The following is a 27,789-nucleotide window of genomic DNA, read 5'->3' on the forward strand; positions in this document are numbered from 1 at the left end:
GGGTTGCCTTGGAGGGTACCGAGCAAGGCATAAGCGAGTAGCGGCTATGGAGTATGGCTAATTTTAACAACCAATGAAAATGGAACATACTCGAAAACCGCTACTTTGGTTGTTGTGGGCATTCGAGGCGCGAGAGATTTGTGTAAAGAGCTTGCTTTCGGGAAACCACTTCCACAAGTCAATCGGGAACGACCGCAGTATGGATATCGTGTAGGCATCGCTTTCCTTTGGCGGTTGCGTTAAGAGATTTATTTCTTCTTTCCTTAGATTCAAAAATATTCTCATTCTTGGATCAGATATTTCAATGACCATATCCAACTAATAAAGGTTGCTGATTACTGGAACCTTCATCTGTTTGATATCTCTAGAGACATTTGAAACCAAAAGTTGTAGTTTCTTTGGCTGAAGAGTTCCTAACAGGCTTTACCACCAATTGAGAACCAGGACCTATGTCTGTTCTTGTGGTATAGTGCAGGCCAACTTTCAGTCGCAATCCGAGTCACTGCCTAAAATTTTTATTACTTACATGATTTTATTTTGGCCCACACGTTCAAACGTTCTGACGAATCAATTGTTTCAGACTACCGGCCGGTAGGGCGCGAGTCCTTTTGGAGAAATAATGAATCACTGTGTTACTACTATTCATCATCTCACCACTTAACGTACATTGTTTTCCTCTCTATAATATAATTTTTTGCCGAACCGTTCATAAGTTCATCACGTATTGAACATACGAAACATGTAACTGTACAATAATGGAATAATTTTGAATTTGCTGTTAAAAACTTGACAAAGGTCGAGTTGTTTACGCCAATTCTTATCACCAGCTGATATGTCCCGCAGTAGTGGTCAAACAACTATGCCTGAACATCTGTACACAAAATGTAATGTATGCAGATACAGGCTATGGCGAAAAAGTATGTAAAACAAGTTTTATTGAGAGTTTGTTGGTTAATTATGTTGAACTGGTTTCATGACGACACATTTCGTGTTGTTTCGCTATAAAAACCTGGCAGCTATCAGTGGCTCATAAATACAGAATATTCCCTGTCATTTGCATTTTCGCAACAATAATGTGCCGTACAAACTCAAAATCCATACCATAGAGCTGTAAAAGATGCAGGACATAATTTAAGCTTATCATTAGCAAAATGTTTGCTCCATTTTGGAAATAATTAAGAAGTTCGCTGGAACGTTAAAACATAATATATAGTTCTGTCGTCTAACCATTATTAAACATGCAGCTCTAGAACGCTTACATGAATGTCAAATTCGCACTAAAGTGTATTGCAGTACATTGAATTGAACAGTGAACGTACGGTTCTTAGATATCGATGGTCAAAATCAGGGTGGATAAAAATCACGATTTTTTTTATTTTAATCAAAAAAATCAGATTTTTTTAAAAAAATCACGATTTTTTTGATTAATTTGATTTTTTTTATTTTTATTAGGTTCTGCGATCATTTCTTTAGTTTTTTTTACGGAATACATTTTTATTTACGTAGAATTGATGTATGGAGCAGGCAACACCGCCAAAAAAAATTAATTATGTGGTTAAATTAAAAATCGCAAATGTGATTGTATAAAAAAATTAAAATTTTCAGATTCTCCATACAAAACGACAATTTCATACATTAACACCTAATATTAACATTGTTTTCGAACATTACAGTTGATTAATATTAACTCCCAGCCTTTCATTAATTCCATTTTCGGTCATTGATTTAAATCAATGATTTTTATTAAAAAAATCATGTAATAAAAATCGTGATTTAAATCAACTTGATTTAAATCATGCAACCCTGGTCAAAATGTAAATGCGTTTACAAAACTGACGATGTTTTTCTTCCGAAATTCTATTTTAGGAAACTATCAGATGAAATATAAATTCAGTTCGTATGTTTGCCTTGAAAAGAAGCTACAATGGATGGAAATAAATGCCTGTATATTCACTCCCCATCACAAGCGAGGTGGTGACTCGCGGGTGGTCCTTGTTAAAATTTAACGAGTGCTACCACTTCTCGGTAACTGAATCCTTCCCTGAAATACTATTCGTAGCCATTACACTGCATTACAGTTAATAACCACTTTGTTTCAGCTGTGAAAACGTTTTGGGAAAATTATTATGATGGACGAGCTATTGGTCATCAAAAGTTCAAGTCTAATAATTTATTAGTTTCTTATCATTTACATCCGACATAAGGACGTAGTACATAGCTACACCTACAAATAAATAAATTATTAATAGACATAAATAGGTTATAATTTAACACGGTTTTCCTTGATCGTGGAATTCCTATTCTACATATTCCTAGAATCCCATAATAATGTCGCATGATATTATATTCAAAAGAGTGATTATTATTTCCCACCTGTCCTGCCCTATTGACACATATTTTTCTAGAAACAAAGGCCTAGTTTTAGTAAACTACAAATAATAATAGATACTAGACAAGTGATACGCCGCGTCGGAACGTGGGCTATTTTCCTATTCTCACGGCGATTGGTCACACAGTAAGACGATAATCTTATGTATCTCACTAGGCATATAGGATTTCACAATTTTAATGATTGAAGAAGAATATTTTATAGTACATTTTTAAATAAGAAGTAAGTTCATTTTTCACCTCTTCAGCCTCATATAGTTAGAAGCTTTTTCATAACGCCCGCGCCCGAATTCCTGAAATCCCGTAAGATTCGAAAAGGTATGATTCTGGTGCTCGATTATAACACCTTTTTGTAGGTATGTATGGGACTAATATCGAAAACGAATAAAAAATCACTTCTCTACACTATGTCACATATTAGCAGTTCATCAGTCTATGTAGATTGGACATCGGAAAAATTAATTTAGCAAACGTAAAAACAAACAAAACAAGACTTGTTTTCGAAAATATGAGTTGTTTGTTTCTGCTTGTTTAGGAAAAACAGAGTGATTGATTTACGGGTTTTGCTCATTAAATTGTAGCTAATAATTAAAAGTAATTAATTAAATTGTAGTACCTAACAGTTGAAATTCATTAATAGCGATAAAAATCATCTAACAAAGTCGATAATCGTTTCAATTAGTTATTTGCGTGTTCAATTGCAAATATCACCAACAATAGTGTGCTGTGCGCAATTGTAAAAGGATTACGTAAGGCTTAATAGTTTGAGCTGTGTTTAAACTAAAACAACTGCTGTCATTTTAGGTTTAACTGCAAGTTCAAATAGGCTTGGCACAATTTAGTTATTGATTGACCCAAACTTAATAGTCACATTAATTTAAGCAACATTGTCGACGAAAAGTAGGTAGCTTAACATAAGGCATTCTTATAATTTGACAAAATATTACGTTTTCGGGGTAGTATGAACTTTAGAAGAACTTACGAAGTGTTTTTCTTCGCTTTCTTTGATTAATAATTTTTTGTTTGTTTCAGGTAAGACTGCAGTAATGTAACAAGAAATCTAGGTCAAGAGAATGAGGTCTAGAATATTCAGGTTTGCTAATAATAATCTAATATACTTACTACTTACATACTTAGGCTCAGCCTAAGTATGTATTGTACCAGCTAACTTTGACCTTTGACTTTGTATGGAGTGTTACAGATTTTTGACGTTTGTAAAAGCTAAAATAAGATGGTGGAATCCAGCCTTATTTGTTTGACAAATCCAAATATTCTGAAATGTCATAAAATCTGGTTGACATTAATTTATGAAGGTTATTTCCGTTAATCAAAACAATGACTCAGCTATGTCAATATAAATGTGTATTATTAGGCACGATGACATAGGCACTTGTTTTTAATAATGTACCTAAGTTAACCTTTTTGTTTATTTCGTTGTGGTACGCATTTAATTCGCAGAACAAACTTAAAGACTTGTGGTATAATCACTTATCGTGGTACAGTCAGCGTCAAATAGTTCTTGACACCCAAAGTAGCCAATAAGTTCGCAACACGTCTTTGTTACGGATTACTAATGTTTGGCCAAAAAACGTTTCCCAAATTATCACATCGCAAACAACGTTTCGCAAATTTTCATTTGGCAAATTCTCATTTGGCAAAACCAACTTATTGCAAACTTTTAATTCGCAAATGTCGTTTTTGGCATATTATTGTTTAGCAAATTATTGTTTGGCAAAGTATGTTTTGCCAAATGTTTCATTTGGCAAAAATATTTCACGATAAACTATTTACAAAATAATATGATTGTCGCATAGAATGGACTACAAATTAGCTTGTGGTTATTATTTTGTTTAGTGGGTAGATAATATAAAATTTGTTCTAAATTAATTTTCATATTTCATTCTTTTTATCGAAATTTCCAAATGATTCATTAAACAATAGAGGCGATTCTAGCGCTCGGCGGCCGCTGCCGCGGCAAGCTTCGCTCGCCTTCGCGCGTTAAGGGTCACTGTTCTACTAACCTAACCTAACCTAACCTAACCTACTATTTTCTGCGATACCTACTTTCTGCAACCATACTATTTTCTGCAGTCTCTTTGTTTTACATAAAATTCTTGTGAAAACCTTGATCATCTGCCTTATGCTTTGATTTGTGGGTAACGGTGGGTAAGTATGTGAAGTGTCAATTTGACCAAACAAATTATTTGGGATATAATATTTGGCAAAATAAAACATTTGCTATATAAACATTTGCCAAGTAAAATTTTGCCAAATGATAATTTGACCAAATGAATTAGTTGCGAAAAGTACAGTTGCTAAAAGTTCATTTGGGAAATGAAACTTTGGCGATAAGTTGTTTGCGAAGTGAAATTTGGCGAAAAGTAATTTGGCCAAACGGAAGGATACCCTTTGTTACAAATACCTAGTTACAATTAAAATAAGGTTGTGTTATCAACTATCAACCGTCTCTGTGGTCTAGTGGTAAGACCACCTGCTTCAGACGCAGAGGTCCCGGGTTCGAATCCCAGTGTGGGCAGATTTTTCTGTTCGGTTTTGGTTGGTGGTAGGGCTTGTTTTAAGTTCACCTGGCTAACTACCACCATCTTACCTAATTCTGTCGCCATAACAACAATGTTAACAGCATTATTGTGTTCCGGCAGTTAGAGGTAAGATAGCCAGTTCCGCCGTGGTTGAGGATTCCGGGTGAAGCTCGCTTCCACCTGATCGTCACGTACCATCAGGTGAGATACAGGCCAAGAGTTTCCTCGTTGTGGATAAAGTAAAAAAACTTTTTGGCCACTTTGGGCACAGCTTTGGGCGTCATAAACTATTTGACGCGGACTGTACAGACGACTGCACATTAGACTATACTGTTTCTGTTCCAAAATCGCTTCTATTACAACTGCATAAGATAGCACAGCTGTACAGTGTTTAGCTTAACATGCTGTCTTTACCATCCGCAGTGCATCACTATGTATTACCGAGTAACCTGGTTATATCGACCGATGCCTTTACGTTTTGTCGGCTTTTATTCGACTTTAATGCTCACTTTTTAACGACCTGTTTGAATTTTCAAGCACTTCTCTTTATGAAAAGTTCAAAAGGTTTATTGCTTCCTGGAAGATTCCACTGAAGTGTACCATGTAGACGATGTCTTTTGTTTCCCAGGTTAAGCAAGGCATTAGCTAAATTCAGTTTTATTATTCGTTTCAGTGATTTAACATTCATTTCTTTCACTGCTATTCCAATTAGTTACACTGTCAACTCTACATTTCGTTTTTTGACAACTTAAAAACTAATTAGTTGCTGAAATGGAAATGAAACTGACATTGTAAATTATGTACTTAAATGTTTAGTTCGACTTTCGAGCGTTCGTGTCCTATGATAGGTTTTTTTTTGCAGCATTTGTATTTCAAAATGCATAAGCGAAAGCGATTGACGTAAGAATTCCAAAAATGGATATTTTCGAAAATACATCCTCTCAGTTTAAAATATTTAAATGACTTGTAACTTTTTACGATGCCGTCAGCCATAAATAAAAACGAAAGCACAAAGGCGAAGTCAGTGACTGACGTTCATCAAAATCACGCAAAAAGTGGTGATCTACAACCTGCAAGTATTTTATTAAGTTACTACAATATTATTTATTCATTCTTGGTGTAAAATCTGCTCAATATCTTTCAGATTTCATGTAGAGTCTTTAGTATTCTGTGCCCCATCGATATAGCAAAGCAACTAGTCGCTAGAAACGCAAGTTTAACCAGTCACAAACTGGCGTCGAGTTCCGCAGTGACACTTATTATTTTCGTTGCATAGCACCAGGTCGTTACCCGCGCCATTTTGGTCTAGCCAGTCTTAGAAACGAGAGTGATACCCCAACGACATCTGCCGAGGTGGGCGTCCGGACAATCGGACCATTATGCCCATACCGGGCCCACCCGGGCGTCGAACCCGCTCCCACATGGTCGTGATTATCCCCGCTAACGGTGAGAGGTTTGTGATTATAAGATCGGCTTACTATGCGGCAGCCTTATGCCTTATTTGTAAACAGTGTTAAGCCTGATACGCGCCTTTTGAAAATCTGGAATTGGGTATATTATTAAGAAACTAAGATGTTCTTATGTTCTAGTTACAGATTAGTCTGATAGAGAGGATGAGGTAGAGAAACGCACCTTTCTGGGGTGTTGAAAAGCGGGGATTAGGTATATTTTTAAGAATCTAAAATGCTCTACCTGGTCTCATATAGATTTGGACTCATTCACTCACTAACATTCCTGGATTCGATTCCCAGAAGGACTAAATAAATAAACACTTCGTTATTGATCCCAGTTTCGTTATATGACTGACATTGCAGGCTTCATCTTAAAATGAGAATCAGTGGATTTCGAAGTTTGTCTTTAGTTTTCAATATACCTAGCTAGACATAACAACCTCAAATTAAATTCAAAACCAGTTCAGGTTCACATCTCCAGGATAGAAGAAATTATTCAATCTAATTTCAGCTACGATATTCCAAGGTTTGAAGTGAAAGTGCTTTTAGTACCAAAGTCAAAGTTGTTATTACTTTGCCCTGATATTTGAGTTCAAGTGGTATGTTCTGGCAGGTAATAAAATTTATTTCGGTTTGAAGTCGATGTTGTTTGAATTCATATCTTTATCAGCTTTTCATCCTAAGTAATGTTAAAGATAAATCGTATTCTGTCTGCTGTGTACAGAAATATCAGATGCTTAGGTTCAGATGATAGCACATTAGACTACATTTTTGTTGCAAAATAACACTTGTTCCAACTGAATAAGATGCTGTAGTGTTATTTTGCTTAATCTGCTGTTGTCTACATATCACGCTAACATTTACCACCATCGGGTATAGTACCCGCAACGATCAAATTGTCGAGACGCACACGCATCCGCGACGCAAACAACAACTATTTAGTTTTTGTGCGCAAGCGCATCGACCGTCGAACTTGCGACCGCATGTGTACAAACACCACATGAGTGATGCAATTTTAAACCTTATTAATATAGTTATTGTGCACCCAAAATTGGAACCCCCATTGTACAGTCTCCCGCACTTCCGCCGTTAAATGTGTACCATGTTTCGGCTTCACTAGTTTCGTTGATTACTTATTGTTCTGTAATAATTTACGATTTGGGAATAAGGGGAAACGTTCAAGCGACAGTCAGTGTCTTACAGCAGGATTGATGGTTATGGAATATGCACACAACTGGGCTATTGACTGTAAACTTGACAGCAGTTATACATAAATTAATTCCATTGTCATAGAAATAACCTCAACAGACTTTTGTTTACTCGTATGTAATATGTAGTTAGTAGTAGCCACTCATTCTTATCAAAAATCTAGAAATTCATCTAAATGAATTCGTGATCTCTTCGCCACTTCCCCAAATACATAAGTACAAAAGAGCAATTTAACTAACAGCCAAGCAAATTGAAACTATTTGATGTAGAGACTTATTAAATTATACTAGAGACTATTTACTTCTCTTTCTTTCAACCATGTGAGAGATCATTGGCTTAGGCCTTGATCATACTACTACCCATTGCCGCTTAGACGTGCATCGCGCGTCAGGAGCTAAACTAGTGTGATCAGTCTTAACAAGCCTATAATAGAGCTATCCTTCACACTACTCTCTCACTCATCGACTGCCTTGCCAAGGTTGAACCCCATTAACAAAGGTACCTACTTGTAACTTGTAATTATATGTATCTAATCAATAGATGAGCCCTGTTGAGTTCCAGCGACCTTCGTGTCCGAGGCCGTTGCATCCGCCACGCGACATGTCAGCGGAGGCCTCAAAAGCCAAATGACCACGGTTCCGGTGGAAAGTCGGCCAACCGGACGAACCCCCGCCACCGCGTTACCAGCTAAATTGTATCATGAATAATGGAAAAACTACCAGAGACAGGATGAAGATAATAATATAAAATCTACATAACTCGAGTTCGCCACTCAAATGGATTGCTAGTTACGCATTCAGTGAAAGAATCCGCGTCATTTGCCTTTCATTGGCCTGTAAAAAGTTGGTTAATATAATTTATTACTTTGACCTGGGAGTCCTGGATCACACTTGCAAGAATACAAAGAAATTTAACCGCCCCGTCAACTTAAAATAAGGATGCTTAAGATAAAACCATTTCATTGACTGTTCATCATGATCTGACGCATGCAACTGTGCCGAAAGACAGGAAGCTCAACATAAATACAGGCACATGGTGTAAACCTATTCTTGCTTAAACTATCATATACCTTTCTACCGATACTGATATACATTTTTGCATCTGCCTTCTTGGGGTGTTGATACCAGCAATCCACGGTCAGTATGTAAATGAGCCCTTAGCCAGGTGTCTTATGAGCGTTGCGTAAAAACCGGTGTCGTTCCCAACGCATCGAAGGTCAGCTCAGCCCGCAGAATACCTGCGATTCTGCATGCATTCCTAAAAACCGCAGTGTGACGTCACCGCGAACAGCATTGTTGTCTGCCCTGATAAATTAACCTTCACACTGCCCTCTTTATTGCCCCCACGAATTGGGAGAACTGGGTTACGTTTCCTATTTGGTAGGTCGTAGGTTACGAAAACGCGGTTGAATTTGAAATAAATTGTTTTATCCTTATCAGAAAGGTCTTGCAAGTTTTTTAGCATAAAGTTCAATTTGCAAATGTTGAAAGACCTGACTTACAAGATCTTTTAACATGCAAATTGATTATGAAGGGTCACCAACGTATTTCACCCTTTAGACTACACATATCCATGATCTAGGAATTAAGATAGACATTTTTTTATCAGTTGTAAGTACTTTATCTCGCGCGTGTTTATAAGGTTACTGTTATTAGGTGTTTTGTACTTGGAAAAGTTACTGGATTTTTACAGTCTCGACAATCAGATAATAATAACACGCTATACATAAGTGCTGGCTTATCAACTACGAGGATCTACTATATCCGTGAGACTCATTCTTTTGTGTTCACAGTTCGCACAATTTCGGACTTGTTACGGGAATCTTAATCTAAGATAGCTACGTTTTTGCACAATTACCGATTAGGATCTATTACGGTACAAATTGGTTTGTGAACATGTTCATTATTTACCACATGCTAATCTTGTGATTCGTGTGTTGGCGTAGAGTCGTTTATTAGATTAATTTCCTTATAAACTAGTTCGCATTTGGTTTAACGTTACCCTAACGTATACCATCATCCCGTTTCAGTCACCATCGTTTGTTGAATCATGCTTTACGTAACCTTAATCGTGAAGCCCGACCATTTCTATTTTGGGTCTTTCTTCGCAGTGTTAAGGTCGGGTTTTGAAAAGGGGGTTATGTCACCTCTGTGCTGGGTGGGCACAGTCACGAGGTATTGAGACCTCCCGCGGTGTCATGCTAGCCTGGTATGCAGCTTGCACCATGACCCCATAGATCACATAGTCTCTTGAATGGGAACGTTATCGTGCCAAAATGCATGTAGAATACCAGTCGGGGCATTCCAAATCCTGCCTATATGGACTCACGTTTTCGCTAAAAATGGACAAGGATTTGCAAGGCTAATGCTCATGGTAAATAATGTGAGAAAGCAGTGCTATGTAACACAACTCAATTGAGCACACAAATAACTGAATGAAGTTTGAATGCTGATAATAAATGTACCAGGATGACAGATGAATGAAACATGTGAGTGCGAGTAAGCAGCATAGAAGTGTTCGAGAGTTCACACATCGCACATGTTTGGATAAGTTTGTTTTATTGTTTTGGGAAAGTTATTTGATGTTCTGTTCTCAGGAACTCGCTATAATTACAATTGGTAGAGACATTATGTCGTGACACTGATCGTTTGTTATTCTGTTAAATATTTTTGTTTGAACATCAGTTTTATACTGGACTAGTGAGTGACCGCCCGCGACTTCGTACGCGTGGATACCGTTTTACCCTCTTAGGAGTGGAGTTTCGAAAAATCTGTTCTTAGTGACCCACGTTCTAAAAGGAACCCCCATGCAAAATTTGAGATTCCTAGCACTTGTAGTTTCTGAGATTTCGTGATGAGTGAGTGAGTCAAGTCAGTCAATCAGTCAGTGTCACCTTTCGTTTTTAGATAGACTGGTTGGCCTGAACTTTCATACACCTATGCTTTGTAGAACTGACCCAAGCTGGGCAAAAAGTCTGACCTAATTCTTTCCAGAGGTCCTTGGTGAGGATAAAGACTTGCCATTCCTGACCTTACATTTAATACTACTGAATCAACAAGATATTCTTAATCAAGATCAGTAACTGCTTTTAAAGCAGTCGGTAATCAACTCTACATATACGTTTACGTTCTAAAACTAATATTCCTTTTGAAGTTAATACTTCCATCTACCGTTTATAGATCTTACGAAAATAGACCACTCATACAATGGGCATATCCGCTGTTATTGTGATCTTTAATAGACTAGTCATCTGGCCGGTCTATAAATACGGCCCTAAGTTACGGTGGTGTTATTTTGGGACCACCTCGTGACTCCATGAGTCACTGTGACTTGGCGCTACCATTCTTGCACGCACAGTCAGCGGAACTACGACGAGGGTTAAGGCGTATACGTAGTTTTTATTTATAGAACCAAAAGCTTTAAAGGGCAAGCGCTTACTACAGTTACTACGTATTTATTTGTAAAAAAAATCAGTAACAAAAGCCGTAGTTACTTGATAATACCACATTGCGGACATATCGAATTGTACGCTTATATTAATCAAAACAATTTTTAAATATATTTTTTTGTATGTTTTAACAGCGAAACAAACATCAATAATAAATATACATTTTATAAAATTTATAAATTTGGTCAATTGCAAGTATAACACAAAAACATGCAAAAAACGCTGTTTCCAATTAACAAGTATAATAAAATTAATCAAAATGAAACTCGCAAATTTTAAAATCGATTACTCTATCAAACAGAACACGATGTTGTGGATTCTTTCCGTATACATAATTCTTGCTATCAATGCGAAAGTTCGTTAGTTTGTTACATATTAATTTTAATACTTGGACCACTATATTTTCGTTGTTTAAAATGTTATGACATTAGTGGTTACAACGAAAGTAAACACAGAATTGGTACAACCATTTTCTGCCCCCTATTACGTGTATTTCCATTCGTGACAAAATTAACACTAGTTTTTCTGAATCTCATTTAATTGCGTTTGCAATTGACATTGTTTGCGGAGTAATTATATCATTACGTTAATAACGGTAGCATGCTGATCAAGATGAGCCCAAGGCTGTCTGGTCGTCTTTATTAGCATTGTCAACTAAAGGGTCATTCCATCGTTTCGGGTGTTACGTTCGTACACACATATTCAACAATTTCATGTATTTTGAAATAGTATTTTAATAATGTTAGTGCCTTAATCTGTCCGTTTTTAGTTGTTTTATCTAAATAATATAGTTTGTACAGCTTAGAATGTAGGATAACGAAAATATGAGTCTAAAAGTGTGCGTTTCGGGCGTTACGAGATTTTGCCTCTATGTTCTGACTGTTGCTGCATTTACTCGAAATTTAGCGAATTTTCTTAAGGAATCATACCTAAAACTTACAGGACTTCTAAAGTATGAAATTTACAAACCATGTAACTTACAATCACTGTCAAATAAAACGTTTTACTATTTTTTTATAAATTTTTTCTTTGTTTCGGGTGTTACGAGTACGAAAATTCAACGCGTTTTATCGATAAAATCGGTGTTTTATTAGTCTCTAGGTACTACAAAATAAGGAGTACAACAAATAAACACAAATAGAGCGAATTCTGGTTTGAAATTACGAAGCAGCTTTTTTTTAAAAATATACAAAGTTCAAGTTTAATTTTTCCTCAGAATATAGCTTTTTCTATTGTTTTTGGCTTGAAATAGCATTACTTTAATTTCTAATTACGATATTTATTGGAAATGTCAAACATCGACACTTTTTAGCAATACCTTAATTTTAGTGTTAAGTCGACATTTCAAAAAAGTCTTAAATTGAGAAATATGACTCCTTTTCCGATGCCAGCGCTAGTGGGAGGTCAAAGGACCCTCACAGTAATACTTTTTCACTTCTCCAAGCAATATACACACATTATCGACATATAAATAAAAATGTAATACCCGAAACGTTTCGGGTGTTACAGTTTTTAATCAAGAAAGAAACATACTAAATTAGAATCATGCTCAGATATTAACTAGTATTTAAAATCATTATTACCATGACCTTACTTTTACCAAATATTGTTACCCTAATCCATGTGTAAGGTACAATAATAAAACAAATACCTGTTTTTCTGTTTCGGGTGTTACATCGCCGAAGTAACAAGAGAACACACTTAAAACTTGATGATTATCAATTTTTTGAGACTATGACGCTATCTACCAATACTATGATAAATACCCTCGAATTATATAGTGGCAAAACGTTTCACAGATTGATAGTTTTTTTTAAATCGTATTACCAATAATTAGAGAGAAAATGATCATTCAGACAGTTGACTTAAGTATAGACTTTGAAGACTAATAACTTAAAAATTACTTGTTTCTTTCAGATTTTTTTTGTTGCACATTATAATTTGGAATGTTTACTTTCAAAATTCACCAGATTTAATGCGAAAAGAACATATTTAGTTTTTCACCCTCGGTAACATTTGTCATGGAATGACCCTAAAGCCTTATTGTCTCCATCTAATTGGCGCGTCATGACTCATGGCTTTATCGAGATGGTTGTATTTACATTTGGTACTGTTTATGTTATAAAATAAATAAACAAGGTCCTTCCAGCTCAGTGGCGGCAGCGGTTTGGTAGCGATCACCAAAGTTAGGCTAATGAATGGATGACCAATTGATCATTTTAGCCAAAAGTGGCATTTACAGTTTGCCCGGAAGACGCGTTAAAAATTCTCCACTTGATATTAGTTATTTAACCTAGTCAGAAGCTTTGGGTTGTTTACATAACATCTAAAATTCTGAACGTATGGTTTTGTAGTTTACATTCTCCAGTATGGCCCGAACCATCCCATAGTCGGGGTAAGTTCTGTGTCCTGCAGAGGTTCTTTGCTTTGAACACAAAATGGCTATGAGAATTGAACTTAAAAGACTTCAGTTTTCTACTTAACTAGACCCCCAATCGTTTGGCAAAGCATCAGAAGAGCCGATTGCAAATAGCTATTTACCATGTCAAAGGTCTTGAAGTAACTACAATCTCGAGAAAGTATTATGAAGCCATAAATCTTTACCATGCTTTTTAGGTCAGTGATACCCAAAATGGATATTATAGGAATGAAAAATGAAATGGAATCTTGAAGGTGTCACGGGGCTTTCAACTGATCCTGTTCTTTCCAAATGTTATTTCTTCATGATGTCTTCTATCAAACGTTCTTTCAAATCATGCAACAACTGACTTCCTAGGAAATGTAGTTTTTATTTTCAAATATCACTTTCTCAGGCGTGAATCTGATTTGAATCTTAATTATGCACGTAACTATCATTTCATTTATCTCTGCCTGAACCATAAATAAAGGCATTCATTTCCATACCGACTGGTGCAGTTAAAATTTGAACTAAGTTTTAGATTTCGTCTCTCATTTCGTTTTACCGAAGATGAAAGGATTTTTTTCGCCATTAGCGTATGGCTGAATCTTTGCTTGAACTCTCAACTTGAGTCTCAAGTATTTTACTGATCTTATTTAAACTATTTGGCTCGTTGTTAAAATAAATAGTTAGATACAGTCTAATTTTTTAGAAATCAGCAGAAATGTCATCAAATATGGCCAACTGACATAAAAATATTTTTAGTCTGTGAAGTAGTGATGCGACAAAACCTCTCGTTAATCGCGAAGTAAAATATTGTAGTACTTGCGTATCATTGCCGGGTGATCGTCAAAATACTAAAAATATGCAACAAAGTCGCAACATTGAATGTGAACTGATTAAGAACGAAAACAGCCCCCCTAGACAAAACGCACTTTTTGATCGAATCGAAAATTGAATCCGTCAAAACTCCATACAAAAAAGGGGCTTTTCGACCACTTTGCGACTGGTTTGCGATTATAATTTGCACTTTGTCTAGACCCACAGGAAACAAACTGTATGCACAGATGTAATCAAAAATCACACTGGACAGTAAAACAATCAATGTTATCCGTAAAGTTATTAAATTTCAAATAGTTGCAAAAAGTTCTGTTTGACAGTGTTGCTACTAGTGACATCTCGTTCGCTCAGTTCTTTGTTGCTCTATTCCGCTAGGGAGGTAATTTAAGATGCTATCAATGAGGGTTTTCGCGATTGAAAAATTCGCCAGATGGCAATACGTAGACGCGAGGTCCAAATGCTGCGTGATTAGTGGATTTTGACATATCTGTCAATGTCATGTCAAAAATTTTTATTTTATTTTATAATAAAATAAGCAATGGAACAATACGTAAGCATAATTGCATAAAAAAGTAAAATAATGTCGTTAAAATGAAACCGACTAAAAGTTAAACTGACTCCGAAAAAGTATACACTAAAAGTAGAAAAATAATTTTAAGTTATCTCCAATATTGTCGAAGTTATCGCTGGAAAACTAAACAAAGTATCGTATATTTTTTATTTAAAATTAATCAGTAATCGGAATAAGTGAATACTTAATATAATATCGATTAAATTTACAGATTATTGTCTATGACTCACAGGTTACAGCACTGATGTGTCAGAGACAAGTCATAGACAATATGGAGATAACACATGATTTTAAACGTCAAGTCAATTTGACAAGTCTCACAAATTTTCATCGTCCACGTATTTTGCTAAAATATTTGTTTCAAAGATTGATTTCAAACTTGTATAAACGTGAAAATAAAGTTGGTTTCATGGGCTTGTTAAATAATGTGTATGATATTATGAACACGTAAGTGATTATGGTGTAATTGTGTATGAAAGTATTTGTTTACATCTCTGCTGGATTCTAAAAAATCAAGGTATACTATGTATCTACTGCAGCTGTTAATCAGAAATCGCTGAAGCATTTTATAAATAACCGTTTACTAATCGATTGGCTATAATCAAACATTAAAATTATCGACACGTGGTTCCCTTTCCACTTCCCAACATTGACTCGATCAAGGTCGAACCGCGAACTTCATTCGGTCACGAGGATCTGAGAAGATTTTTTTAGATCAAATAGTTTGACTAGTGTTGTGCACACTTCTTTACGATATCGATGTTTTAAAAGGCTACATTATTCAGATATGCAATTAAGGTTTTGTGCATGCTTAATCATAATATCATTCATAGCTATCTCATCATTTAGTTAGAATAAGCTTTGTTCTTAAAAAGATCATCATGAATAAACGAATAACGAGTGTATGAATATTTATGAACCGGCTATTACTAGAACGTTAGTGGACATCCAATATTTATGTAGTGGCAAAACGAAATGGTAGAATAATTACTTCCGTTACGCCTTCGTACAATGTTGAAGTTTCTCATACGTGGTTTGGTTTACATAGCGGACCGTTAACTCGGCTATTAGTAAAAAATATATCAATGTTATGGACATTGCTATTTTAGATAACGTTCAGCGACCAGTGACGAGGTAAATCGCCTTAAACGCAATGCGTCCTAGGATGGATTCCCGGTCGAAATTACACCATCCTATTCTAAATTAGCTCCCGTCTTAATCGGAGAGTTGCGATAGTTACAAAATCTGGATGTAGTGCTTATGTGCTTAAACCATAACAATAATATTTGTGTTTCCAACTAGGCACATATTTATATTTTTACTATTCATTAATTCTATGTAATTACTTTTTGATTTAGAAATATTTGAAAATTTATATTAAACTAGCTTTTGCCCACGGCTTCACCCGTGTGAAATTTAGTTTGTCACATATCGTCATAAATTATAGCCTATAATGTTATTTTGGGTTATAAACAATAATACTGTAAAGTTTCAACAAAATCCGTTCAGTAGTTTTTGCGTGAAAGAGTAACAAACCTCCAGACATTCAGACATCCAAACTTTCGCATTTGTAATATTAATATTAGTAGGATTAGTAGGATAGAGTATTTTTTATTCTAATCAAACCTTTTTACGCCATACTCTTTCAATATCACTTTCAAGTTTACATTGTTCTTTATTTCCATACTTCAACACCCTTCAACTAACTGAGGACGGCCATTGAGCAACAGGAAGCGTCGACTTTGAATGGGCGACACCCGTATGGTCATTTCGCTCACCGAATACAAAGGCAATGTCATCAGTTCGCGTGTCACAGTGACATTGAAAATGCGTCGCTGACACTGATTGACATTCTAATCGCATCTGGTTTCCTCATTGTGCGCGCTCGTGAATCACTCGTAAGACATCGACTCGGTGGTTTGTTAAAGTTATGTTAACAAACCATTGTCTTGGAAAACGATGTTAGAAATGCTAGTCCTTATCCGATCATTGTTCGGTTTCAAGTCAATATTCTATAATCCCTTTTATCGTACTTTCACATGTTTCTTTCTTGTTAGACTGAGTTGCACCACCTAACTTGGACCGTAACTATAACGCTAACCGGCGTTTTTTGTATGGAGTTTAAAACATTTTTGACGTTTGTCAAAGTTTAAGTATGATAGTGCAACCCTGCCTAAGTATTTGACAGCTAAATTACGCGATTAAATAGGGACAAGAATCATATTCAAATGTAGATAGATATTCATAATAATATCTAACTATGCTAAAAAACTTGTCTCCGCTTAATTTAATATACGATGACAGTAAACAATGACTAAATGTAGATACTAATGAATGTGACAGTTATGAAATAGTTACTTAATACCTACTACTTATGTTCACATCACAAGTCTGTAGATGACGTCCGTCCGGCACTTGGTCAATGAAAACGGCAATAAGTAATTCTATTTTTGTTTCGCCACTGATATCCTTTAATTACCTCGGACGTATTGTTTTACATCAACACAATAAATAATTTATCGATATACAAACGAGATGACTAACATCACTATCGTCAAGTTAAATTTAGTACGAGTTTATTTTGCACGAGAACTCATTCACGATAGTGGAATCGAATATAAAAACCATTCGTGACTCAGAGCGCTTTGATTCTATTATTTGTAATGTTTTTGTGGAAGTTCTAATATTTATTTAGACACACAGCATAGCGAACAATGCTAAGATAGTTTCATTTAGTATTCATTTTGACATGCGATGTCGTCGATAAAAAGCGTACGTAAAATAAAAAGTATGTTTTTATTGCAGCATAGGACAGGGTTGTCAGTGTTTCCAAAATTAAGAAACCAAAATCCCTAATTTTGAAATGTGAAATAGCTTTTATGAAAATATGCTATTAAAATCAAATTTAATTAATTGAATTACTTTAGCTACTCACATGTTGTTAAAATGTGCATTGTGCGTTAAGGATCCATGTCAATTATTTACACAAGTGTCCAGTTTATATCAAATTACTTATGGCTAATAGGGATAGTATTCATAGAACAAATTAAATGTTTAATTACTTCCAATCAGAACTAATTCAAAGGATAGGGGAACCGATCAAAGCCATTGGCAGCCCTACACCTAGACAGCATGACGGGTATAATTTTCTAATATTTTATTCTGATTACAGTGTGCTATTATGTGTTTACGTCATCAATAACCTACTAGAATAATAAGCAAGTGTATCTGTAACCTACAACGATCGAACGAAGTTCAATGGTCAGAAAATTATTATTAACTAACTCTACTTGAACTTCTTACGGATTTATGTTTGTTACTCATTCACGCTAATAAAAACTAAACGGATATTAATAAAGCCGCGATTTACAAACCCCAGTGAAAGTTAAGTTTGTCCCGTGAGAAAGTTTAACTGTCATTGGACCTGAAATTAATAAGAAGAAAACAGGATAGAAACTCTTTTGAGTTCTCTTCAACAGCTATTGGAATTTGCACTGATGTTTTTCTTGGATGTTTATAATCATTTTAATAAGAATCATTAAAACTGTACACAGTAGGTAAAGTATCTATCTAAACAGACAGCTTACATTATTCAACAAAAAATCCGTGTTTTGTCAAAATATTGCGCACTGTTATTTTAATGGCCTGTTATCACCAAATAATGAGACATAAAGTGCCCATCAACATTGTTAAATTACCATCATAATACCCATTTGCACTAAGTCACAAAAATTAATGTTCATACTCTACCATGTAAGACAAATATTTTTTTATTCTGCTTCTAAAATGCGAATGGCGTCCAACTTTTAGGCTGAGTTGTACCACGTAACTTTAACAGTAACTATAGAGATAGCATGGAGTTTGACATCGAAATGACATTAACGTGAGTGAACGGACGTTTGCGCGAAAGATTTGTTGTGCACGTAAAAAGTTTTCGCGTTATTCTTCACCAAACTATTTGATAAGTGTCTTCGCGCTTGTGTTTTTCGCACAAGTGTACCAGAAAGGTCAGGGTTATTTCGCGAATAATTGGACCAAAATTCAACTGTTTTCGCTCTCGGTAATAATCAGGAGCAATCTGCACTAATGGCTTCCAGGGCAGTAAAGCTGGGCAGGCTCGTAAATTCTTTACGATGGCCACACAGGTGTCGCCGTCGCCTTTGATCGCTCATAAGCCCACGTCGTCTTTATGTTTATGGCAGACGTAATGAGATTGGCACTCTTACTCCCGTATTCACAAACCATGCTTGCTTAAATGAAGCAGAAAATCGAACGCACAGTGTTGAATAAAGCTCTGTGATTGGTTCTGTGCGTACACGCGCACTGTGAGACCTCATAGTAATGTTTGTGAATACGAGAATTATTTTGTTAATGGGATTTGATGGGATTGCTAGCATCAAAATTGAAGTTATTCTGTTTGGTTCGGGCTTTTCTTTCTTAGTTGTTAAAAGAATTGCCAGCCCGTTTACGGTGGCCACACACAGGTGTCGCTGTCGCCTTAGATCGCTCATCAGGTCCGCGTCATCTTTGTGTTTATGGCAGACATGTAATGAGGTTGGCACTCTTATTTTGTTAATGGGATTGGCTTTTATAATTGAAGTAAAGTAATAATGACTGCTGGCTATTAGCTTTTTTTCTTTCCGGGTTGTTGAATCAGGAACTATCTTTGCCTGCCATAATTAGTTACAGCTAGACCGGTGATCATCAATTCATCATAGATATATGATACCTCACATTACACGTTTTCTTAATGTTTTCCGAATTCAGAACTTTTCTTAATCTAGGCTGGTATACCAGGTGTTATCAACAGCAAGTCAATCACCTACCGTTTTTATTCAGTTTTCGCCAAATTAAAATTGAACCATTTATTTTCCACTCCGAAATGACACTCTACAGTGGGCTAAGTTTGAGTGTGGTTAAATCGCATTTAACTTTATCTAGCTCCCGCAGAATGGCTTTGCAACTTGTTTGTGAAACTTATAACCGACGGTTTTAGACGGTTAAATAACAACTATTATGTTATGTTTGGTTATAGTGTGCAATACTTTACCTACGCCGAAATTCAGGTTAATTTGCGTAAATAATAATCTAGGAAAGTACCTACTTTCTTTATTTCTTGAAAAATACTCTTCTTTCTGTCTCTCTATCTTTTATGAGAAGTTTTTGTGGTGGAGCGATGTTAGCTTCGGTGGTCTTCTGACGCTCAAACTTTAGTAACTTATTGGCCTTCACTTGTTGAAATTTATTGGTATCTTTGCGAAAGAAAAAGTCGCCAACACTACTGTGTAAAATGTAAAAGTCCCTCAGAATAAACCAAGGAAACAAGTGATTCTCATGGTATAATACCTCAGGGTATAGTTCTAGAGTTTGTAATAAGGTGTTGCCGACCAGGAAGCGTGGTCGGCCCGATAAATATCTAATTAGAAAGTAGAAAATCTAATTATTCACGGGTGCGGGCATAACGGGCATATTAACGCTTCTATTGCCTACACTTCGCCACTCGGTCTGGCTTTCTGATCTCCCTCATTGAATATGAAAATTATTGCAACCTTATGTAGAAATGTTCGATTAATAATCCCGGATCTGGCACGTTGATTCAGCTGTTCAACATTTTGGGCTTGATCTTGGTACGCTATGCACATTTCAGGTGTTTTTTTAAGATAAAATTCATGGACATTGGACAAGGTATCCAACATTTTGTGCTTTGAATTTTGGATTGTCATTTTCTTCAGCGATACTTGCTAGCCAAATATCTCTTCGGGACAATCTCAATTGTTTTTGTATTTATTTAAGAGACGAGATTATTATTATTGACATGGGATTTTGAACTGACTGTCTGAAGTTTCCTTATTTGTGATTCTACATTATTAATAAAATCTTATACGTATTACATTTCCTCGTATTGTTGTTCATATTGTTCACCTCGTATCTTCAATTTACCGTAATTTTATACATAAGAGGAACAATATACTTCTTCTAAAGTGGAGTTTTTTCTTCTTGCTGACTGACTGGATGTTCCATACATCAAAATATAACTAGAGTATACAAATACCAATCACGAAATCCACTAATGATAACGATTTGGGCCAAAGGAATATAGCACTTAACACGTACACAATGATACTAATTTGTCGCGTCAATATTTACCATGGAAAATTAATAACAGTTAACATTAGGGACTAACAAAAGACATAAAGGAGAACGTGAGAAAATGCAATAAGTGTTCATCTCGTAGACTAATGGGTAAAAAGATATTGGGTTAAATACCTAGGTGGGATACAGGGTGTCCCAAAACTAATGGATAACTTTGCAACTATCGATAGGCACCTCATTAAGATCTGGTCCAAATGTATATTAGAGAGATCATATTGAGCCATATCGATGGTTACAAGGTTATCCATTGTTTTTGGGCCTGCCTATAAAAATTTAAATCACCAAATGTGTGTAAGCTGGCAGTTTGATTGGGATATTACGAAATTGATTTAATCCGATTGGCTGAAAGTGCTTTAGGCGACACATCATCATGTGTAGACTACATAATATGATGATGTGTTGCATCTAACATTGCTCTACAATTGTAGAGAAATGTTAGATGCCAATGGCACTGATAAACTCTAACACCAGGGTTGGTGACTCCAGAGAGTTTACTACCCACACGAGAAGAATTATAGAATGGTAAAAACTCTATATATGTATTATAATATTAAGCTATTATTTTAGCAGGCTGAATTAAATAAATGTAATTTGGCATAGTTTTATCCACCGACGACGCTGCGAATGGGCAGATCCTTAATTTTTTCATGATTTGTGTGCTTACGCAGTGCCAAAAGTTATAACCGTATTTTATTTCACACATGGGCGTGTGCTGCATATAGGCTGTTCGTGAGATATTATGTTTAAAACTAGCTATCTACTGTATCTACAAATTGCAATCTCTTCTTACTGCTTTTTAAATCATTGGCCACTTTAGCAAAGTTCCTATTTCGCTCCCATTATGCGAGCTCCATTATCGAAGAGTACATCTCCGGAATTGGACTTGAGTAAGTGATTCTGCTTAGACAAACAACGGCCAGCACCTCAAGCTTAACACTATCATCTTATGTAGTTGGAATAGAGTCGATGTTGCAACAAAAATGTACAGTCTAATATGTGCTGTCGTACAAACAACTTGAATAATGTATCAGGCAATACTCGTAATATTAAAGTGCATTGCCAATGCAAAGCGGAGATGGTATTATGAATATATGCTATCATAGCATTCCAGCAAATGCAGTCTCTTCAACATTCATACCGTCTGTCGTGACCGTTTGACTTTCTATTGTTTTAACTCATAGAATAGTAAAAATGTTAAAGTTATAATTGTTGTAAGAATCCTCTAAGTGCGTTGTACGATTTAGTCGATGCTTTTCTGCAAATTGTTTAAACATTTCTTTCACTTTGGTTGGGTTTATTTTCCTCAATTTTTTTATCACACAATACTTCCAAGAAGTCAAGAACACCACAAGAACTTACAGCCTTCTAAAAAATATGCCAGTTTTCATCATCAATCTCTAATTTAAGTAACCTCTATGGTAACACATATTAGGGATTTTTCTTTTCATAGGGATCACTTAAAAATTAGGTCACCCCCTTGATTTCTGTGGTTGCGTTTCTTTTATTGCTTCTTCTATTCTTATGTTTATGCTTGATAAGCATTCATAATATGACTGTTTTTCAGCACTGAAAAAAATAATTAAACTAATCACCGTAAATCTTATTTCGTTGTCATAGATGCTATTTTGTAACAAATTCACTCAGTTCGCTCTTCTGTTGATTTTACGTTCCATAACAAGTATCCAATCTATCTGGACAGTGATGATTCGTTCAGACGCAGCCTACACAAACTGGGCCAGTTCGGGGCCGGCCAATATTTGCAGTTAGTACTTAGTATGCACGGTCATTCACCTAATGATGAGCAGTTTTTACTAAACGCATCAGATGTGGCGTAAATTACCGGCGGTTGCGATCGGTATGGCGGTATACCGGCGGATGCTGGTTATTTCGGAATTTGAACCTCTAATTCCTTTTTGGGAAGGTTTTCCTTGGAGCTATGTGATGAGGTTTTTTATGCATATCAAGGCAGGTATTTGACCACAATCGCACCTGATGTTAAGTGGGATGCAGTCTAGGATGGTACATACCTGCCCTGTAAGTGCCTATTCACTCTCCCCTTGAAAAGACCCGGATTATAGTCTTCGGGAAAGACAGCAGCAGGCAGCGAATTCCAGTCCCTAGCTGTAAATTACTGAGATGAAAAGAATACTTGCTCATAAAATTCTCTACATCGCTAGAGAAAATTGAGAATAAGATCTTGTTGCGATCTCGAGCTGCAGTGTCAGTAACTAATGATGACCATTAAAAGTGTTGGTTATTTCGAATTTTAAACCTCTAATACCTTTTGGAAAGGATTTTCTTGGAGCTATGTACTGAGACTACTGATATAAAAAGAGAATAGTGCATTATTATAATCTCTACATCGCTAGAGCATAATAATTGTTGGCAGATATACACAATTATCAAGTAGTTTTCGCACCTGAATTCCAGCGTGAATTTAATAGTAACTAGCATAACTTGTAACAAATCACTTTCACTTTGATTAGACGTCCTCCAGTTTTTCTTTCGTCGTAAATAATCACGAACGTCCTCCAAAACGAGTTTATAATTTGTATACAGGAATCGCATCCGAATCAACTTACCAGTTTAATAGTCTGTAATAAAACTATTAGAGATTTCAATATCCGCTCTCGCAATCTATCTCATATCTATAAAAGCGAAAGGTCACTGATTGACTGACTGACTCACTCACTCATCACGAAATCTCAGAAACTACAAGGGCTAGGAATCTAAATTTTTTCATGGGGGGTTCCTTTTAGAAGACGGGAATATTGCAAAATTCAAACCCTAAGGGGGTAAAACGGGATCCACGCATACAAAGTCGCGGGCGGCCGCTAGTCTTCAATAAATGGTACCACGCCCAAAGCTGCGCGCGCGCGTGGGATCACGCCCCGGCGTCATAATTGAACGTCTACGCCGATCTATGGTAATGTGGGATTACGAAATTACAAACAAAAACTCCGAAAACAGATCCTATTACTAGAAGAATAAGACCTATAAGTATTTAGTTAGGTGCAAGGTAATATAATGCCAACTCATGCGCCGAATCACGAAGTGCTCTATATTTAATAGTGCAGATATTATCTAAGAAGCAATTAATTTGGGAATAAACAACCTTTATTTTAAAACATGCATGGTTAAATGAGGATCATTTCGATTTTTAGCTGTGAATGCAGATTTATAGGGCTAAGAAATCCTTAATACACAGTCCAAAAATTTTTGTTCTACGACAAAAATTGACGAAGTTATGGCCAAATTACTAAAAAAGTTCACTGACTGCCCGGCGCGGGGACGATGACGTCATTATATCCGATCCGAACGCTGCCGGCCAAGGCCAGAAGCTGGGTAAGGCTTGTCCCTCCCCCCAGGCTATAAGCTGGGTATGACTTATCCCCCTCCCCAGGCCAGAAACTGGGTATTAGCATCATATTATGTATTATTATGTTCAATACAAACAATCATTAAGTTACACTCACCCCAACCGCGTCTCCACATTGCATCGAATCCTATGAAAATGTGGTTTTTGGACATAGCGATACTTATTTTTCACAATTTTTATTTTTAAAAATTACTGGTCGATAGGTTACTTTATTTTCATGAATAAATGTTATTATAAGTTTTTTTCTAAAACTGATAGTTTAGCTGGAAAAAAATATTTTCCATCCCAATAGTACGCCGGCTGCGCTCGATTCGGATATAATGACGTCACGCGGCCCTGCGTACGTTGACTTTTAGCGGCAAAAACGGCCTATGTTTATTACTTAATATCTTCGTAAGTAATGGTCCGATTTGGATAATTCAAAAAGATATATCTTTCTTATGTCTTAAAGATTAACGTAGATACTAGTTTTATTGCATTTTCTACAACAGTACTGATCCTCATTGAGTCTCCGTGCCCGTTTTCACCATCAATCCCTAATTTTTAAGTGTCCTCTATGACAGCAAAATTCCTGATTGGTGTTACCATAGGGGTCACATAAACATTAATGGTGAAAACGGGCATAAACCACTGTTTACTCGGTATGCACTATCTAACTGCCTTGTCTAACTAACACCGCACTCCCCTGGAAGCAACTAATAATGGTAGCATAGAAGATGTAAGATGTTATCACGTTATAATGAGTTTCTATTTAAGCTTGCGTTGTTATCGTTATGCCATATCTCAGGGTAACAAGAAATCATTAACTATTATTAGATTTTAAAGCAATCTTCTCATTGTTTCTATAGTGATCATAAGTAACAGAGATAGGTACAGTTCATTTAACATTCCTGAAGTGATGTTTCATGGATAAATGCCCCAAAAGTAGGTACTATCTTTTGAAATACTTAAGGCTGGGTTGCACCATCTTACATTAACTTTGACAAACATCAAAAATCTTTAACTTTGACAAACATCAAAAACCTCCATACAAAATACACCGGTTATAGTTAGGGTCAAAGTTAGGTGGTGCAACTCAGCCTAAGATTCATAGTCTTTCACCTAGGGTTGTGACACTTGTGACCTCTTATGACACCTACGAGTACACTATAGAAGGAGCAGCACTATGATATTATAGTGAATAGAGTTCAGTTGAGAGCAAAACATGGGTGGCGTGTCACATAATAAATCATTGTACTGACGACCAGCATCACTAGCAAAACATTGTGGCACTTTATGTACTTTGAATAGGTACGATTTTGCAACAAAACGGATATTCTGTGCTGGCCTAACATTCTCACGTCACATCCAATTACGTTTAGTTCAATTGCTATGAATCAAGGTACGGAATATCACTTCGAAATATCAATGTTGTAGATGTCAGGAGCGAAGAAGATAATTGCCATTCATCACCCATCTTCCCACGTAAATTGCGAAATATTTACACTGCTATTGCATTTTCATGGGTATCTTACCGTTCAAAATAAATACTTATCAGAACTCTACCTCTACATATTAGAATATCATATACCTAAAATTCGCGATTTGGTAATTAAACATTTTCGCACATAATTTATGAAGTATTCATGCAAAATTTCACACAGACTACTGATGCAAAAAATATCTATCAAAATTATAGCTAGCAGCTCTTGACGTGCAAGTAAACCCTCAGTCGGTGTTTGTTTGCCTGTAGATTACCACATTTTGTGGTATGGCTCTCGAGCGAGCCAACCCTAATGCACTTTGAATGGCTTTGCCACTGTGAAAGTGGTTTGAGAAGGCCCATGTCTTGGAATTTTTACAATGAGCCATAATATACATGTTCTAGAATCGCTTCATTGGTGGATCGAATCTGTAGCTTTCGGATTTGTAGCAAGAGCCATCAAGAGCCAAAACAAATAACTAGCATTAACACGTTTTCGTATAAAAATAATAGATTGGTTTTGTTTTAGACAAAAAATATGAGCCATCGACACCTCCTCGAGTTCAAACACAGTCATCTTTTTCATGATAGTGCAGGAATAAGGCTTCAAGAATACTTTCAAGGAAAAGGAATCAACCATGGATAAATCACTATTCAGCTCGACCGAGTGCAGTACCTAATTCCAGTAACAAAACCCACTGAATCCCACATCAGGTGTGGCTGTACCGTTACCCCAGCTCGGTATAAACCAATATGTTGAAAACTGGTCCATTGCTAGCCGATTCTTGTTTAGATATGCCTCTTGGTACTGGTCGTGCTCGAATAAAACACGTCATTATGGAAATCAGGGGACTTGATCCTATGACTCTGTTACGTCCCCACAGTGATGGTCGCCGATTAGAATTCAATCAGGAATTATAATATGGGATAATAAGTGTTATCATAATACTAGTTCCATTGGACTAGTATTTAAATTAGTTTACCTACACGCAATAATTATGTAGATTTATTGATAAACAAAAGTAATTTTATTCATTTATTTAGTTATTTAGAATTTTATTGAGTTATTTACGGGTTTGTTTTTGTTAACGTCTTCTGGTAGAGCGTATATCCTGTATTTGTATTTTGTTTCCAAATGAAAATCTCATATTACTATTTGTGAACAATATTTGAATCTGTGTAAGAGCTCGTCAACAGTTTTTGGAAGTTGTCATGTCCATCTTAGTATGTAAATAGTAATAGCCATCTTTCCAGAAAAAATAATGACAAAACTAATTGTTTTCAAAATTCTAAAACATCTCTTTTCTATTCCAGACGTCAATGGACCTGCCTCCCGACAAAGTGAAGCTTCTCCGCAACTATGACCTGGAGAAGAAATGGGAGATCATCTGCGACCAGGATATGGTGCAGGCGAAGGACTCCCCGGCGCACTACCTCAACAAGCTCCGCACGTACCTGGACCCGAAGGCCTCGCGGAGTCATCGGGTGAGTTCCAATGAAGAATCGTTTTAGCCAAATGACGTCCACTGCTGGACAAAGGTCTCCTCCAAGGATTTCCATAACGACCGGTCCTGGGTTGCCCGCATCCAGGTTCTTCCCGTGACTTTCACCAGGTCATCGGTCCACTAGTGGCAAAGTGCAAACCTGCCCGCGCTACGTCTTCGGGCCCGTGGTCGCCACTCGAGAACTTTTCTGCCCCAACGGCCATCCTCTCTACGAGTTGCGAGTATGTGTCCCACCCACTGCCACTTGATTTTAGCAATTCTGCAGGCTATATCGGTCACTTTGGTTTCCATCATACATCCATCTTCATGATATGAATTGACGATATGAAATATGGTAGTAGATAACTCTAATAAACAAAAGTGTCTTCTTGGTTACAGTGATAGACCATTAACCAGAAGATTCTGACTTTGTTAGTAGTGGATGAGCTCAGTATGTCATATTAGA

The 27,789-nt window shown here is 36.3% G+C and overlaps 1 protein-coding gene across 6 annotated transcripts in view; it reads left to right on the plus strand.

The window, feature by feature from the left end:
* Frl (formin-like protein) overlaps positions 1-27,789 on the plus strand; it is a 90,671-nt gene that overhangs the window by 29,197 nt on the left and 33,685 nt on the right. For all 6 annotated transcript variants that reach the window (XM_028314641.1, XM_028314636.1, XM_028314638.1 and 3 more), the window contains exon 2: positions 27,154-27,324. In XM_028314641.1, coding sequence (XP_028170442.1) covers positions 27,154-27,324 — 171 coding nt within the window. The remainder of the gene's footprint in view (positions 1-27,153; positions 27,325-27,789) is intronic.

The sequence above is a fragment of the Ostrinia furnacalis genome, unplaced genomic scaffold (genome assembly GCF_004193835.3).
Source record: "Ostrinia furnacalis isolate ACB-3 unplaced genomic scaffold, ASM419383v2 OfSCF4876, whole genome shotgun sequence".
Lineage (NCBI taxonomy): Eukaryota > Metazoa > Arthropoda > Insecta > Lepidoptera > Crambidae > Ostrinia > Ostrinia furnacalis.